This window comes from Tetrao urogallus, assembly GCF_951394365.1.
Source record: "Tetrao urogallus genome assembly, chromosome: 4".
Taxonomy (NCBI): domain Eukaryota; kingdom Metazoa; phylum Chordata; class Aves; order Galliformes; family Phasianidae; genus Tetrao; species Tetrao urogallus.
In genome coordinates, this window is record NC_136817.1 from 34993661 (window position 1) to 35009198 (window position 15538).

Sequence of the window (15538 nt, forward strand, 5' to 3'; positions counted from 1 at the left end):
CATCTCACCCCCAAGAAATATGCAATTTTCCCCTTTTACATACAGAACTATCTTAGGTTAGGTGTAAAACTGAGTCTATTCTAGCTGCTGCTAGCCCTGAAGTCATGTGAAAACTGTGCTCCATTCAGTCTTGCCTCCTCATTTCTTTAGTTCAGAGATGGTGAAGCCAGCAAGAAACTTTCCTTCTCCAACTCAAATCTGAAACTTGTAAAGTTGGAAGAAGGGAAAATATGCCAGGCCCTTCTGCTGTTCATGTTGGACGCCTCCATCCCCTTGGCTGTGGATTGTAGTTTGAATCAGCTGTTGACAAGCCATAGTCAGACCTGGAATCCATGGACATTATATCAGGATCTGTTTGGGACCGTTGACTGCAGAAGGCATACTGCTGCTGAGAGCCAGCCTGTGTGGCGGCATTTGACACAGACAGGGTGCTTTTTCGGGCTGATGTAACACCCGATTGCTTCCCTCCTAATAAGGCTAGGCTAGCACTTGGGACTGGAGGCTCATAAGAAACTTTTTGTTTCCATTCATCTGGCGGCTCAGGAAGTGTTTTCCTGTGTGCAGCTGATACTACATTAGCAGCAATGGATTCCTGCATATTTTGTGGCCCAAAAGCTTCATCCACTAGACCAAGAGGGGATTTTGCTGCTGCTTCCCAGGGAGTCAGTCTCTTGACAGGCTTGTCAGCTGCTGTGTCTGGCTTGCTGAAGTAGTCAGGGGCAGGCTGAAATATAAGAGGAGAAGTGGGAGATGTGGCTCGAGAAATGAATGAAGGTTTCCCAGGAAGTGATAATGAACGTCCACTGCTTCTTTCCTAGGAAAACAAAACACCAAATATGGATGAAGTCATTAAACAAGAAGAGCAGAAGCTTCTTTTCCTCAGTGGAACAATAAACTCTGTAAGCACGTGACACCCTAGCAATCCTGTTTTATATCTACTTTTTAGTATTTTAATTTAATGAAAAGAGATGAGGTGTGAAAAAGGAGGTAAAGAATCAAGAAAGGAAGAGCAAACTGCATTTCTTAGAAAAGTAAATGAACCAAAGACAAGCTTTTGTTACTGAAAAGGTACAGTTCTGTTAGCAGTGGTTCAGCTTTACTTCCATCTCCACTACTTAGCTAGTATGTCTTGTTCTGAAAAAAACCTCATTCTGATAATGATAAAGTCGTGTTGCAACAGTTCTTTGTGTGTTTTCATGCAGGCGCAGACTAATTTACTTACAGGTTCTGTCTAGGACATCTGTCCAAGGGCATATCTTTGGCAATCTCCTTTTAAAGAAAGACATTTCTTACTCTGAAATTATTAAACTTTGGATGAGGTGGGTCAAAGATGAACACAAAATTAAAAATGTTAATGTAGTCATTTCCTTAATACCTTTACAGGATGCTAACCTGGCTTCTTTAGAAAGCAGTGCCCTCAAAATTTCAGAACATTCTGACCCATTTATGGGAGCAATCCATTCATATCTGACAAATCCTAATCTTCTTAGTAATGCAGCACTTTGAAACAGAAACTCTGTTTGTGAGAAGGTCCTGCCCACAGCAGTCTTCATTTGGCATACAAAACAGCCTTTTCCCCAAACCAGATACGTTCTTTGTATTGGACAAATCACATTGTTTGTACCAAGAGTGGTCACTCAAGTAATTGATTTACACCCACTGATTCATATCCTGAGGTTTAAATGCCTCTAGCTCTGAAATCTGGTGTGAAATTCCAGGCTCTGTTGACAAAGGCTGTGCTAAGATTTCATTTTAACTATGTTGATGTATGTTACTTTTCCTAATTCACTTCCAAAACTTTTAATTTTGAGAATATGATCCAGATGCCAGTCAGTGAGCATATGAGGAAAAGCTTATCCAGCAATAGTTCACATAGTGACTTTGTGTCTTACAGACTTTTCCAGCATAGGATCTTAATTAAAAAATTAAATGACCTCTACTCCACATGTGCTTTTATGTTGTGTTTTAATGTAAGCTTGTAAATGAGAGATAGAAAGTGAGAAAAAGACTACCGATTGCATTATTTTCAGTCAGTTTGGTGGTGCACAGTTGAATCTGTTAAAAGTGTATAGTGACACAAAGAGATCATGTAGTGATAGCTTTGACAAGATTCACAACTTATGCTTTACAATAGGACTATCTTTTCACCAGTTAGCCACAACCAGCTGTTCCCATTTTGCAGTTCCAGAGAGGAAATTCCTAATATTACTAATCCTACCACCACGTCCTTCTGGTACATTTTCTTTAAGTTCTACATTTAACTGCAAGAAGTACTTAGGTTTGGGCAAACTAACAGTTAATTTTTAAATCTTCTCTTTAATGCTTGATCGCATCATGGTTTAAGATGTGGTCCTATCAGCAGACTGCAAACTGGTAGCATGTAAAAAGCAAAAATGTTTGGAAGGTGAATGAAAGAATATGCAGAACATACTTTTTTTCCACACAGATGAAGTGATGTGCCATCAAGCATGAGTTAACCTTTTCCAGATTTTCGCCTAAGGAGAGGGATTCATACTTCTATAGAAAATAAAAATCCAGGTCCCAGATAGGCCTGTCTGAATACTTTTCTTTCCTCTAATGTATTGCAATTTATTTCTTCACTGAATCTACAAAAGTAGCTTCTTCAGCATGTCTGATTAGTGCATTTTATTTAAGTTATCAGTAACAATTTTTTTTAAGGTATGAAATTGAAGTAAGCATGTAAAGTGAGGTACAGTTTCTATTACAAAGTAATGTAATAACCAGAGCCACAAAACTAAGAAGCTAGGATTGTACTGAGGGATAAAATAAGTTGATCAAACAGGTTCTGCTAGTTAGCCTACCTGTCATAATTGCTTTCTGAGTGGTTCTAGACTGTGGTCTGTGCTGAATAGGAAAGCCTCTTAATGGAGATTCCAAGCCCTGCTAGTACTACTTCATGGGATTCCAGAGATGCAGAGGGAAATGATAATGTAGACAGAACTGTTATTGCTGAATGTCGCTGACATTTCAAGGCAGGTCAGATGAAATGCTCTGTGTAGTCTGTTATGTTTAGAGAAAACTTCTGGTTTTCACCAAGTGGCAGAGCTATCTTTTAGGCATAACTATCAGTAATAAAGCAGGAGCTAATTTTTCTTGACAGTTTGATTAGAGAATTGTGAGTTAGGAAAAGTATTTCTGTATTTTGTCAGATAAGCCATTCTGCTATTTTACAATGGCAGAAGCTTGTAAAAGCAGCAATACAGTAGCCAAAATTAAATGTGGTGAGTTCTGGAGTTTATTAGCACAAGTTACCACTTGTACTTGTATGTATGCCTACATACAAGTTACCACTATATCAGACTTGACAGATAATCTAAATCAGTAATGAAAAGTAAAATAATATTTTGCGATGCTGGAAACTGTTCTAGGAATTCCTTGTTATTATAAAAGGCAAAGGAAGGGAACTGAGACAGCAGATCTAGATGAATTCCTAGAAAAGTTCTCAGCGTGAATCAATCAGTACAGTATAAAGGGACTAGCACAGTTTGGACAAACTTGAAAAAGAATGCTTTACTGCCTTGAGGATCTTAATTTGATCTTAATTTGGAAGGCTTCAATGAACAAATGTTTGTACTTCAAGTCGTATCTGTCCACAGCACCTGCATTCAGACATGTTGATAATCTGGAGAATATTGTATTTGCTTTGTAAGGAAAAAATCAAATAGCGTGAGAAACTTGCATGTGAAAGATTTTATTCTCATAGGAATTATCTTTTCACATTTTAGTTCTGAGTTTTTTTCTTTTTCTTTTTTTTTTTTTTTTTTGAGCTTTTGTGTAGTGTGGGTCTATATTTGACAAGAATGTTAGGTCTTGATGGAAGATAAGCAGTCAGTAAAGCTGGAGTGTGAGTAGCACCTTGGGAATGAGGTTAGTTATACTAAAATTACTTGAACTCATTTTCTTATTTCATTTTTAACTTTAGTAATGCTCTCAGGGATAAAATGACTACGTAAGAATCCAAGTAGTTCACACTGTCTCATAGATGAAGAACATTTCCTTACGTAAGGATGGCTTTCCTTAGCTACCAAAGAAATGTACACAGTGATGATCACTCTATTAGATGAAAATGTCTGTGATAAATTTTTCCAACAAAATTTGGTTTAGGTTCCCAGGTGACTTGGAGTAACAGTTTCCCTGGGCAATAAGAGATCATTCCAATTAATTTGGAATAAATTATTTCTTTAAAAATTTATAAGTATGCTTTCTTTCTACTCTAGAACCCCAAGAATAGCTATTTCAGGTCTTGTCTATTTTGCCAAACTATTATTTTTTACACTGATTTCAGTTTGCTGGAGTAGTTTATGCATTTTTTCATTGGACTCTTGGATCTCACATAATTATGTTAAGTTCTAGACATCATTTTATAGCTATTAATATTAATAGCTATTGTCAGAGATTTAACTAAGATGGAAAAACAGACCAGGTGACAAAAGACTGATTTCTCTTGCCCCTGTGGGCAGCTTTGTTAGGTGCGAAGTATCTTTCTTGGAAACTAGATACAATGAATACAGTGAATGCACTCAGTGAGATCTTTATCACAGAAGGTAATCAACGATTACTGCATTCTGGATGGATGTTCAACCTGTATCCGAATGACAGCAACAAAGTTCCCTCTGCAGGATGAAAATGATGAACTATAGTATTTGTTTTGGTATTCCAATTTTATTTTAAAATTTAATGTAGGAAAATTAAATAGGAAAATCACTTTGGGCCTGAAGGAATTTGCCAAGTTTTGTGAAGTGACTGCACCTTGAAGCAGAGCCTTTTGAATTCAGGATTCGTTTGTAATTCTCATGGCTCTTTCACAGAAAATTATTCAATTTCTTTCATCACCCATGAAAGAAATAAAGCAATTGCATCAGTTATGTGCACTGTGCCGTAATGCCTCAGTGTTTACCCTAAGGAGGAGGAATTCAGTCTCTAAGGTAACTCACTGATAAGATTGCTATGGTTGTATCTATTGCAATGCAAGTAACTCAGAAGCATGCTGCACAGCAGATTTTTGTGCACTTGATTAAATAATCAATAAACATTACTTAGTGACATACTATTGGAATAATCTAAGTAGTCTAATATTTGTCTATACCTACCCCAACTGTATTCTGAAATTGTTACAATCTTTGGCATATTTCCATACTTTAAATACTTCTGGAAAAATAAGATTTTCCTTCAAAACGAATGTCTCAAATATAAGAACTGAGATATGATTAATATTGCCTTTAATTCTTATTATTGGTGGTGAAGTTCCTAGACTGAAAATCTAGGTGTGAAAATCGCTAAACTCATAGCAGACCACATTTGATATTCATAAACTGATTTCTAACATACTGTGAAACCAAGGCAACATTTAATCACCAGAATTCATCATTCCTTTACTAGATGGTAGTGGCCAGGCATGGTGATACTTTCTATTATTTTTCCCTTTCTATTAAATATGCTAAAATAGATCTTTTGACATGCATACACTAAAAAAAATGCATAAACCTTTGGTCGTAAATGAGACAGGCAAAACAGACAGAGGGAATTGCAAATGGAGGAAGGTTATTCTATCCCATTACTGTAAAATATAAGATGATTATAAAAAGAGGGGTAAGGATCTTCTATTCTTCTTCTCACAGTCAAAAGAAAAGGGAAGGAAAAGTGATGTGATAGCAGAATTATTAAATTATCACACACTGTATTACTGTACTCTTTTTGTAAAATATTAAAAATAATACTGTACCAGAACACAAGATGTTGTTAGGCTACAAAGCAAAAGGGAACGCCATAGAGTGATTAACTTGCGTTCTTCTATTCCTCCTTCTGAGAAAAGGCAAGGCTTTTTCTACTGTAGCTATTAAAGGGAAAATGATTCCTGGATGTCAATAAAAGGAAAGGCAGTTCAGAACTGTCCATTGTAGCCATAGAACACTAGCAAGAGCTGCTGACCAGGTGTCTGTGCAAAAAGATTCAAGCTAATGCTGGTTAAAAAAATGCAAGATGTTTATAAACTGCTGAGTGAAGGATGCATTTATTGTAAGCATTGTTAGTACTTAAGAGTTGTGTATTAATAAGTAAAACATAAATAAATTTAATATGATTGACTTAGGTTTCTAAATCACTGAGGCATTTTTATTTTTTCTTTTCATTTTAATCATGAGGCTTAAGCAAGTTCAAATCAGAGTTAACGTTAGCATCTGGTTAATGTTTACACTGAAGGGGAACAAAGGAAAAGGAAGTGGTTAAAACAATTGGACTGCTGTGGAATGACTCTGTCTTTATAAAAGTTGAGGGTTACGTTTGTCACTTTGTTTTTTATTGATTTGTAATGGCTACTACAGTTAGAGAACATTGAGAAGATGGTAGGACAAAATAAATAATACCTGATTTAGACATATATATATTGTTTCAATTTTTTCATTCTTTCCAATTTTTTGAACAAGCATTTCAGATTTTTAGTTTGACCAATATATAGACGACGTTACTAAGCTTATTTTTGCTTTTTTTCATCTGAAAGCATTTACAATTTAAACTTTATATAGTGAAAAAAAACAACTTCTCTGAAATGCTGACAACTTTGCTGTAAATGCCATGGCTACTTTACAATATAACTACAGTTTTTTGTGTTTTTTTTTTTTTTTTTTCTAAAGGGAATAAAATTAAAAATGCTGGAAATAATTTGTAGCAGGCAAAATGAAACTAATAAAATTGGAATGCAGCATTTTGGTCCTTGGGTGTTGGAATGGACAGTTTATTTCCCTTAAGGAAGAACATTTGCTGCCATCTTCTGGACTTAAATATTATACAATTCCCAAGGCCTTAGAGCACGAAGCCTTGCTTCCTTTTGAATAGAAGTTTGAAAACAAGTGCAAAGTTGGTCTCAGTTTCTGACATTTCTATTTTGTATGGACGACAAAAGCGTTTAATATTAAGGGAAGGTTACTGATATTTTTTCTAAAATGAAATCAAGTAAATACTGAATTTATTGTACTTCTTGGAGATGGTGGCATTGTTTCTTCTGAACGTTTCCAAGTGAAAAGATAATTTAACCTGGTCCATATAATTTCCTTATGAAATCTTTCAAACCAAAATCCTCCTTTTTGTGGTTATTTTTCTTATTCATTTCATCTCAAATGATTCAGCCCCTGAATTACATTTTAACTGAGTGAACCCGTGTGGCTCAATCACTTCAAAGAGTGAAAATAGGAAAAGAAGGAAAAAAAAAAAAAAGCATACAGATGCAAAAAAAATTCTAGACTCCTTTTCCTTTAAAAGTAGTACTGCTTTATGCTTTAGAACTGCTTTGAGACTGATCTTTGAATCTGACGCATCTCATACATCTATTCTAATGCTTGCCTATCTATGTCCAGACCAAGCAGTCCAGTAATTTTAGGTAACACAGGTTCATCAGGAATGTGAGGCTCAATAGGAATGCCTTATCTGTTTCCCAGTTCCTGCAGTGTCCTGCTCTACCTGTGAGACCTGCAGGCTATGTGTATTTCCACAGACTAGAGAAGCCACTGAGGTGTATCATAGCTCTGGCACTTGTTGTGCGGCTGTGTTTTCGTTCACAAAAAGTTCTGTGTGTAGACATATGATGCATATCTGTCTTCACAACACTGGGTCTGAATACAGGGCTCTGCACAACCTCTGTTCAGGACTGAGGTGTGCTTCACATCACACCTGCCTCTTGACATAACTCAAGACCTCCTGTTGGGCCAAAGCATCTTTGAAAGGGAAAACATCTGAATGGAATATACTAGGCAAGAATAATTTCAGCAAAGTGGAAGAAACCAGCAAGTGAAGGACTGAGTAAAGTCTGGCCAAAACAAAATTACAAGATAGTAATACTTGATACAGAAGGAAAACTGTATTCAGGACTGGCTTGGAGAGTAATGAGGCTAGGTAAACTATGTGCAGGGTCACCAACCACCAGAGGCTGCCCATGTCCCCACTTGTTGATGCCTGGCTGTCAAACTGGCCAAGTTTCATAGGCTTTGATGAGAAACTTAAGGAATAGAAAATTGACCTGTTTAGTTTGCAATTAGGCTATGAGGAGGAGGCCAGGCCAAGAAAAAATAGAATGAAATGGGGCCATGAAGGTATACCTGGGGAAAAGAGCCTATGTTTACTGCTGTGTACTTTCCTTCAGAACTCCAGAAAAATTTCTTCCCCAGAGGGATGGAGTGTGCCCTTCCTTGATCTCACTGATGTCAGAAAGCACTTAAGAGCCCCACTGGAAAGTGTGCCATCCTCCTGGTGCAGTTTTACAGCCAGGTGTCAACAAGTGGGGACATGGGCAGCCTCTGGTGGCTGGCGACCCTGCACATAGCAGGGGGTTGAAACTAGATGATCACTGTGGTCCTTTTTAACCCAGGCCATTCTAGGATTTAAGTAGCATGATGACAATTGGTGGGCCAAGCCATGCTGGAGGACCCTGCTGGTAACAGTGATCTGTATGATAGTATTTTGAAGCTTGGTTTGTTCTAAAAAAACCCTTTGGATCTTAAACACACAAAGTTACCTTGAAGCAATGGAATTAAATATGGAAGATAAGTATTCAAAAGTTATGAAATGTAAACATAATTGCCCAGTGCATACAAATTTTTATTAAATTTTAGCACCGCTGCCCTATCCAGTGCAGTTTTAGCATTTCTTTTAGCAAATTGTATGGTAATGTAACAAAGTAACATTACACTATTGTGGGAAAGGCATTTTCACTGTCTGGTCATTGAGGATTCCCTTTTCTGGAATTCCACCTGGAGAAGTGTAATCTGTGAACATTCACAGACTGTTAAGGAGAACTATGCTTTTGCACAGTGAGTGGTTCACATCCTATTGGCCTTGATGCTAAGTGTCTTGAACTGGGAAGCTAATGCTAAAGAGCATCTTAATACCAGTGCCTCCATCTTCATTTACTCATTCGTACAGTAGCGGAAAAACAAATTACAGCTTCTGAATCAACTAAATGCTAACCAAAAAAGCTTTGTGGAAATAAGTCATTCAGCATGAGGAGCATACTTTGAAGAGCTTGTGTTATATAAGGGATGGTGCTATGCACAGAACAAGGTCAATACAAATTAGTGAAGGGCTGTTCATTAGGTGAGCGGTACCATTGTCTGCCCTAAATTGAGTCGGAAATTCTATGAGAAAAACAATGGCAGGCAATGTGTTACTTTTGCAGCAATGTATCTTTCAATTGTCTGGAATTACCTTTTCAAGACGTCAGTCTCAAACCATAAGAAAGAATCAAGGATTCTTCAAACAAGTTTGAAAACTCTTTGTCCTGATATACTGAATAACCTGCTCGCAAAGCCCTAATCTACTTAGTCCATCTGTACGCGTGGTTCAGTAAGTTATTTTTCTCAGAGCTGTTTCCTCAGCTTATGGGAGCATACAGTTACTGTTATACAGTACCACCGCATAACTTTGTGATGGTTTCACATGCATTGAAATTAAAAACTGTTTGTCAAGATCGTTACAAGCAAGAATAGATTTTTTTCCTCTGGAAACTACAGAGTAACAGGAGAATTGATTAGCATCTTATATAAAAGTCTTTGCCTGCCTTACTCAAGGATGCTGACAGTTAAACCACAGAAACATCGTTCTGTGGTTAGCCCTAGCTTGTAAAACAAGTGCTCAAATCTGTTTCTGTAGCGAACCTTCCAACACAGTATTTCCTTCAGCTTCAGGATTACTTTTTAATCATCTGATAAAAATCCTGAAGTTCTTTCTGGAGTAAGGCTCCAGCCTAAAAAGCACTTGTCAAGCATAGCTCTTGAATAATTCCAGCTCCTCCCGACTGTAATAACACGCAGAAGTAATGTTTATGATCAAGTACAGTTCTTGTCATGGGTACTATGAACTTGTGAAGGTGGCACCAAGTAAATACCAGGCTCACATATTTTCCCAAGAAACATTTCTACCAGCAGTAAGTTCAAAGATTCTGAATCCACAGTTTTTTTTAATATCTTGTCATCGAATTTCTTCTTTGTATAACATTTCTTGTTCAAACTGAGCAGATTCATTTTAAAATAGCATTTTGCCAAGCTGTGTAATTAAGGTTTGCACTTGCCATGCTGAACTCACAAAATGATCAGTGGAATCCTGGGCATTTAACTTCAGACAAAGTTGTATCATTGTATTTTGAGAAAGGTAATACTGGAAAAGTGGATCTTTTTATAACCAATCACTTTGCATTCTGCAAGCTAGGAAATCTGGATGAGGATCCTGGAAAAAGAGAGGAGAAAGATTTTGCAAATTGTTAGATGCAAAGATTGCTGCTGTTTCTCTGGTATTTCCCTACCTCATGGTGTGCAATTCCCTGTGGAGAGGCTGGAGCAGCAGGACATTGTAAAGCTGGTCGTTTGCTGGTGTGTTGTCTTGGATACTTGGTAAATATTGCTTCTCCCAAATCATCTTGTACAGATTTCTGTTTATGGCTGCTTCTCAGGGCTGAAGGGCACTTTACTATCTTTTATCAAAGTTTACTTTAGCATTTTTGAAGACTGTTGTGTATAGGAGCTATCTAGGATAATACGTTTATATGTATGTTGCCTCTCAGTGCAATACTCTATTGATAGGGTCTGTTTTTATAAAAAGCTCACTTTTCTCTGTTTTGCTGGGTTTGCTGCATTTCCATTCTTTCACAATTTGTAAATAGAGGAAAAAAAACATGCCCAGTGACATGAGCACTCTGTCATCCAAGAAGAACCTAGAAAATTTCAACAAAAGGCTGGAAATAGTCAGCCATCTCAGAGCAGACTTAAGCCCGTCTTACTTATTTTCTTCTCTTATACCTTCAGTATGTCTTGAACCTCTGACAGAACTGAACCTCTGTTTTTGTTCTGGAGTTTCCTCCTTACTGCACATCCCCAATTCTAGATGTTCTTTTCTTTTAAAATTGCTGCGCTGTCAGTTATGAGTAACTTACCGATATGAAGCACGTACCAGCCCTTCACTTCCTAATTGCTGTAGCCTGGAGATGCCTTAGCCTCTTAGTATTTCTTCAAATACAAACACACTGAATTCTGAACATTCATTTTTGGGTGATTACTAACAGCCCTTATTAAAAACCTTATTGCTGCACGATTGCTATGGTGACAGCAAAACAGGTCACAACAGTTTTAGGGCTGGCTTTGTGTCTCAACTCTTGAATGTCTCAGGAACTTTATTCTTGAATAAAAGCAGGTGTATTTTGGGTGAGTGCAATAGGACTTCAGACAAAAATGAATGGAAACTTTTTGGTGGCTGATATTGTAATGGCAATGGCTTGATCTTGTAGTGAATTGTCTGCACATCTAGAAGAGAAATGGGCATTTCCTACTACACGTATTAATATGAATGTTTTATAAAGTCCCAGTTCACAGGCCAGGAGCTTTTGATACCAGGCAGCTTGTCACTGGATGTTGTCACACCTTAGGACACTGACTAAATAATTTCTTCCATAAGAGAGCAAAAGCAAAAGTTTAAGATGTACTTGTAAAAGATGGTATTGTTTACTCTGTAAAGGTCCCTGCAGAAAAGCAAACAAACAAAAAAAAACCCCACAGAAAAACAAACAAACAAACAAAAAAACAAAAACAACAAAAAAAAACTTTGGCTATCTTTTTGTTTGTTTCATAATATGTTATCTTTTGCTGATTAGGAACTTAATAAGAGTAGTTCCCCTAGAGAAAGGAAATGAAGCTTGATAGTTCTATTTCCAGTAACCACATTTTGTTTACTTTTGTAACAAAAAATTAACTTCTTGTCTAAAAGGCACTCATTTCCAAAATGAAACTGTTAAGTTCAGGTTTTGTAAAGAGGCCTGGAACTGACTCAGAAACTGGAAGAATATAAACCCTTCATTAACATGGCTGTTTTCAAAGAAAGGCTATCTCAAAACGTGAAATCCAAACTGGTATGTTATAATACCTCTTGTATGGACTATAATTAAAAGAAATTAAATAGATCTTTTAATGTGAGTGCATTAGAAGTATCGTTATTAGGAATGGCCTAAAATTCACTAGTAAATGTTCCCGTATATGAAGCACAACCATTGCATCTTGGAAAATTATCATATTATATTAAGATAGTTCTAATAGATTTTGGGGGAGGGGGAAAAAGCAAAAATTTCTTTCTCTTTTATGGAGAAATTCAGATGTCTTCACTCCTCTCTGCAAACAGTTCATTTTCTTCCCCTTTCAGCTCTGCTTGATGTTATCTTTAGCTCTCAATTTGTACTCATGGCAATGAACAGCTCAGCATTCCTCTAAATTTAATCTGCATCTTGAGAGATTACACTTCGTGTAAAACTGTGAATTTAAGTAGGACAGTCTTCTGAAATATTAGTGAGAATTACAGACTTACCTGATTGATAAAAGCCTTGAAGCCAAGCTGGATCCAAGCACTATGCATGTAGAATAGTGTATGTGTATAAAATTGATCTCAGACTTGGTCTTCGATCGGGATTTTCAAAAGATTAACTGAGTTAAGAGCACTATTGTCACTGTGGCTGTTGCTTTTAACATACTGATGCTTTAAAAAGTTCTTCTGTCATTGCTACTGGCCATATGAAATACCTGTGTTTGAATAACAGCAAAAAATCCAAATCTAATCAATAGCCAAATATTTAGCATATATTAATTTCCTTTCCTTCTGGGCAAAGTAGAGGGAAGATAGGCTAATTGCTGTATTTTATACAGCTACCACAGAAGCTGACTTCTAGCATATAGCTGTAAACGTGCAAATAATTTACATGGTGTCCTAACTGGAATTTTGGTTTCTGAAAATGAAAAGGATACATAAATATTTTACAAGCTGATAAGTACACACTGCTGTCCTTCAGGTGAATTCAGTTCTAGACAGATGTTTTAGGAAACTGAAATGCTCTGTTCTAATCACAGCTCTTCTCTAGTTCCCATTAACTTGACTTTCGTCTTTCTGGAGAGCTGCTTTTCTTTAAGTGAGATGGTATCTCAAATCTACCTTTTTTCACATACTTATAATTAGAATAATACTGCTTATTATTTCTTACTTGGAAAGTGACACACAGGCATATATTACGCTAGAAACTAGATTTCAATAATTCACATATTTCACACAGGATGCTCTGGAGATGGTGAAAACCTCTCCAAGTTACTGACCTGAGCTTGATGTGACCAGGTCACCATGCTGTGTAAGATTCTGTATCTCCTTAATAGACATGTTCATCAACCTCAAAACTGTGGTGTATGTACAAAACTGCTAAAAATTTCCTAATTAGGGAAACACTTGTGTGGTGAACAAGTACAGAAATGTGGTTGTAATTTAAAGTTAGAATTTAAAGGATTGGGCTAAGTAAAAATATATAAGGCAACATGAGGTTATCTGGAAGGAGTTAGATTTCTGTGTAGCTCTCCAGTAGCACTTCTGTTACCTTTGACAGGGTATATTTATTCCAAGGGAGGTGAGACAGAAGGAAAGGAGGAGACTGAGAAAATGAATGGGAAGGAAGGTGGGGAAAAGAAGGGAAGAGGGAAGAAGAAGTGGAAGTGGGGAAAGGGCAAGAATTGCATAGAAACAGAATTGCTAGAAAACATATTTCCTCTAATATGCTGTCTGTCTGTATATATAAGTAGAATAAAGAAAAGAAAAAAAAAGAAAGAAAAGAAACCCAAACAGGCAGAGAAGAAAGGGTCAAGTTTAATGATGGAAGAATAATACAGATACTAGCAGTGGAAAATAGAAGGGAGATCTCCAGAGGATTAAAATATTGCTACTCTATTTCCTGGAAAATGCAGTGTAATTCTTAGTTGAGTTTTCCAAACTCTTTTTCTTAAGATTTCCCATCACTGTTCTGAATTTTAAGAGGGAGGTGGATCACTTGGTCATTTTCTTTTAATGCAGTTAGTATTCCAATCCGGAAGTGGGAGTGGAATTTTGAAGGTCCAGAATTAAAACGAGTGATTTCTATTGACTTGATTCCAATCTGCCTTCCACATTTACAATGAAATTATTCATTTCAAACTTTATTGTGGTTTCAGTTACCATAATGAGACTGAATGTAAGTGATTTTGTTCACACTGGGGAACACCTTCTTCATCTAAATAGATCATTCTAATAGAAGTGTATTCACCATTATAATATAAAAATCATTATTTGTGTCTGTACCTAGCTGGATGGTAGTTTAAGTAAATATACCAACAGATTCTGCCACCTTTATTCACATATCAATGTTTTAATCTTTAGTGTTGCATGTAGGATGAATTTGGATAACCTTAGCTATGTGAAACAACATTTTGTTTCAGACAGCTCTATGGATGTAAACAAATCTCCTTACAGAACAGCATGCTAAACTGTTAACTGTTAAATATACCTCCGCAAAACTGTGTATTTTTTGCACTATTGTGCAGTAGGTTTCAAGACTACGGACTCTTAAGAATTTTCTACTGTAGCAGTATTTCAATCCTTATATCCAATACAAGTAAAAGGTGAAAGTGTAAAACCAGAGTAAAAAGATTAAGAGTGGGAAAAAGCACTGTAAAGCCCAAACTGAAGTTAAGAAAATGTGTGTGAGACTGATAGGAAGACAAGGTAATATTTATGATTTAATGTTAAATGCTGATTTTTGAGGCATACGCTACTTTGGTTGCAAGACTCTCAATTATACATATCCCTTCATTTCTCAGTCACTACGATTTCACAAGAAACTATTGCATTATATTGCAGCTGCAAAACCCAAAAACCCATCTCATCTCTCTAAATCAATATTTTTGATTTCGTAGTTTTTGTTATTTACTGGATTCTAGGCAAAGTTTTGTCCAAATATATGTCTGCACTTAGGATGTCAAATTTCCCCAAAATGGGAAATATTTAACAATTTTTCCCAGCTGTCATCCCATCTACTTTAAATTAGTCTTCCACAGAATACTCTTGCATCTCTTATAGCACATTCTCTGTGAAATCACAGAGGCAATTCATGATTTTGGATCACAGCTGATCCACATAACTTGCAAACTAAGCCCCTGACCGATTGATCAGATTCCTATGGAAGGACCTTTGAGCCAAGACAGATTCTGACTGAAGTTGGTGGGACTCCATGCATACCCAAAGGTATATCCTGCTGTATTCTGCTAGTGATCAGTCAGAGTCTAATACTTCACCTATTTTAGACTATGTATGTTAGTAATACATGTTATTATTAATAGCATTTAATAAGGCACTTAAAAAAAAAAAGAGTCCTCAAATCCCTAGGTCATTTGGACATAATTGGGGTGGGGGATAGAAATAAAGCTCTTCTCTATTAGTTTGATAAACCAAGAGTACTGCTTACTGTTGTTTCTGTTGTAGTCAACTTAAAGCAAAAACCTAGTGTCCTGCTTACTTAACACAATCGTGTCTATTTATTGCAGGATTTTATGTGTATAAAGCATCTGGTAATGTGCATAAATATGCTAGAATTTGTATCTATTTTGATTCCTTAAAAAAGTTCAAGTATTTTGGACCCAGATTTGAGGTGATACGTCTGAAGATATTACATAAGCTAAGGAATACTCTTGACACTCTTTGTGTGCCC

General features: G+C 36.5%; 1 protein-coding gene across 1 annotated transcript in view; it reads right to left on the reverse strand.

The window, feature by feature from the left end:
- Window positions 1-250: 250 nt before the first annotated feature.
- The window catches only part of SYNPO2 (synaptopodin 2), a gene marked incomplete at both ends in the record, with an annotated part of 83591 nt that continues 68303 nt past the window's right edge, over window positions 251-15538 (reverse strand). The window contains one exon of the mRNA XM_079534966.1: window positions 251-814. Coding sequence (XP_079391092.1) covers window positions 251-814 — 564 coding nt within the window. The remainder of the gene's footprint in view (window positions 815-15538) is intronic.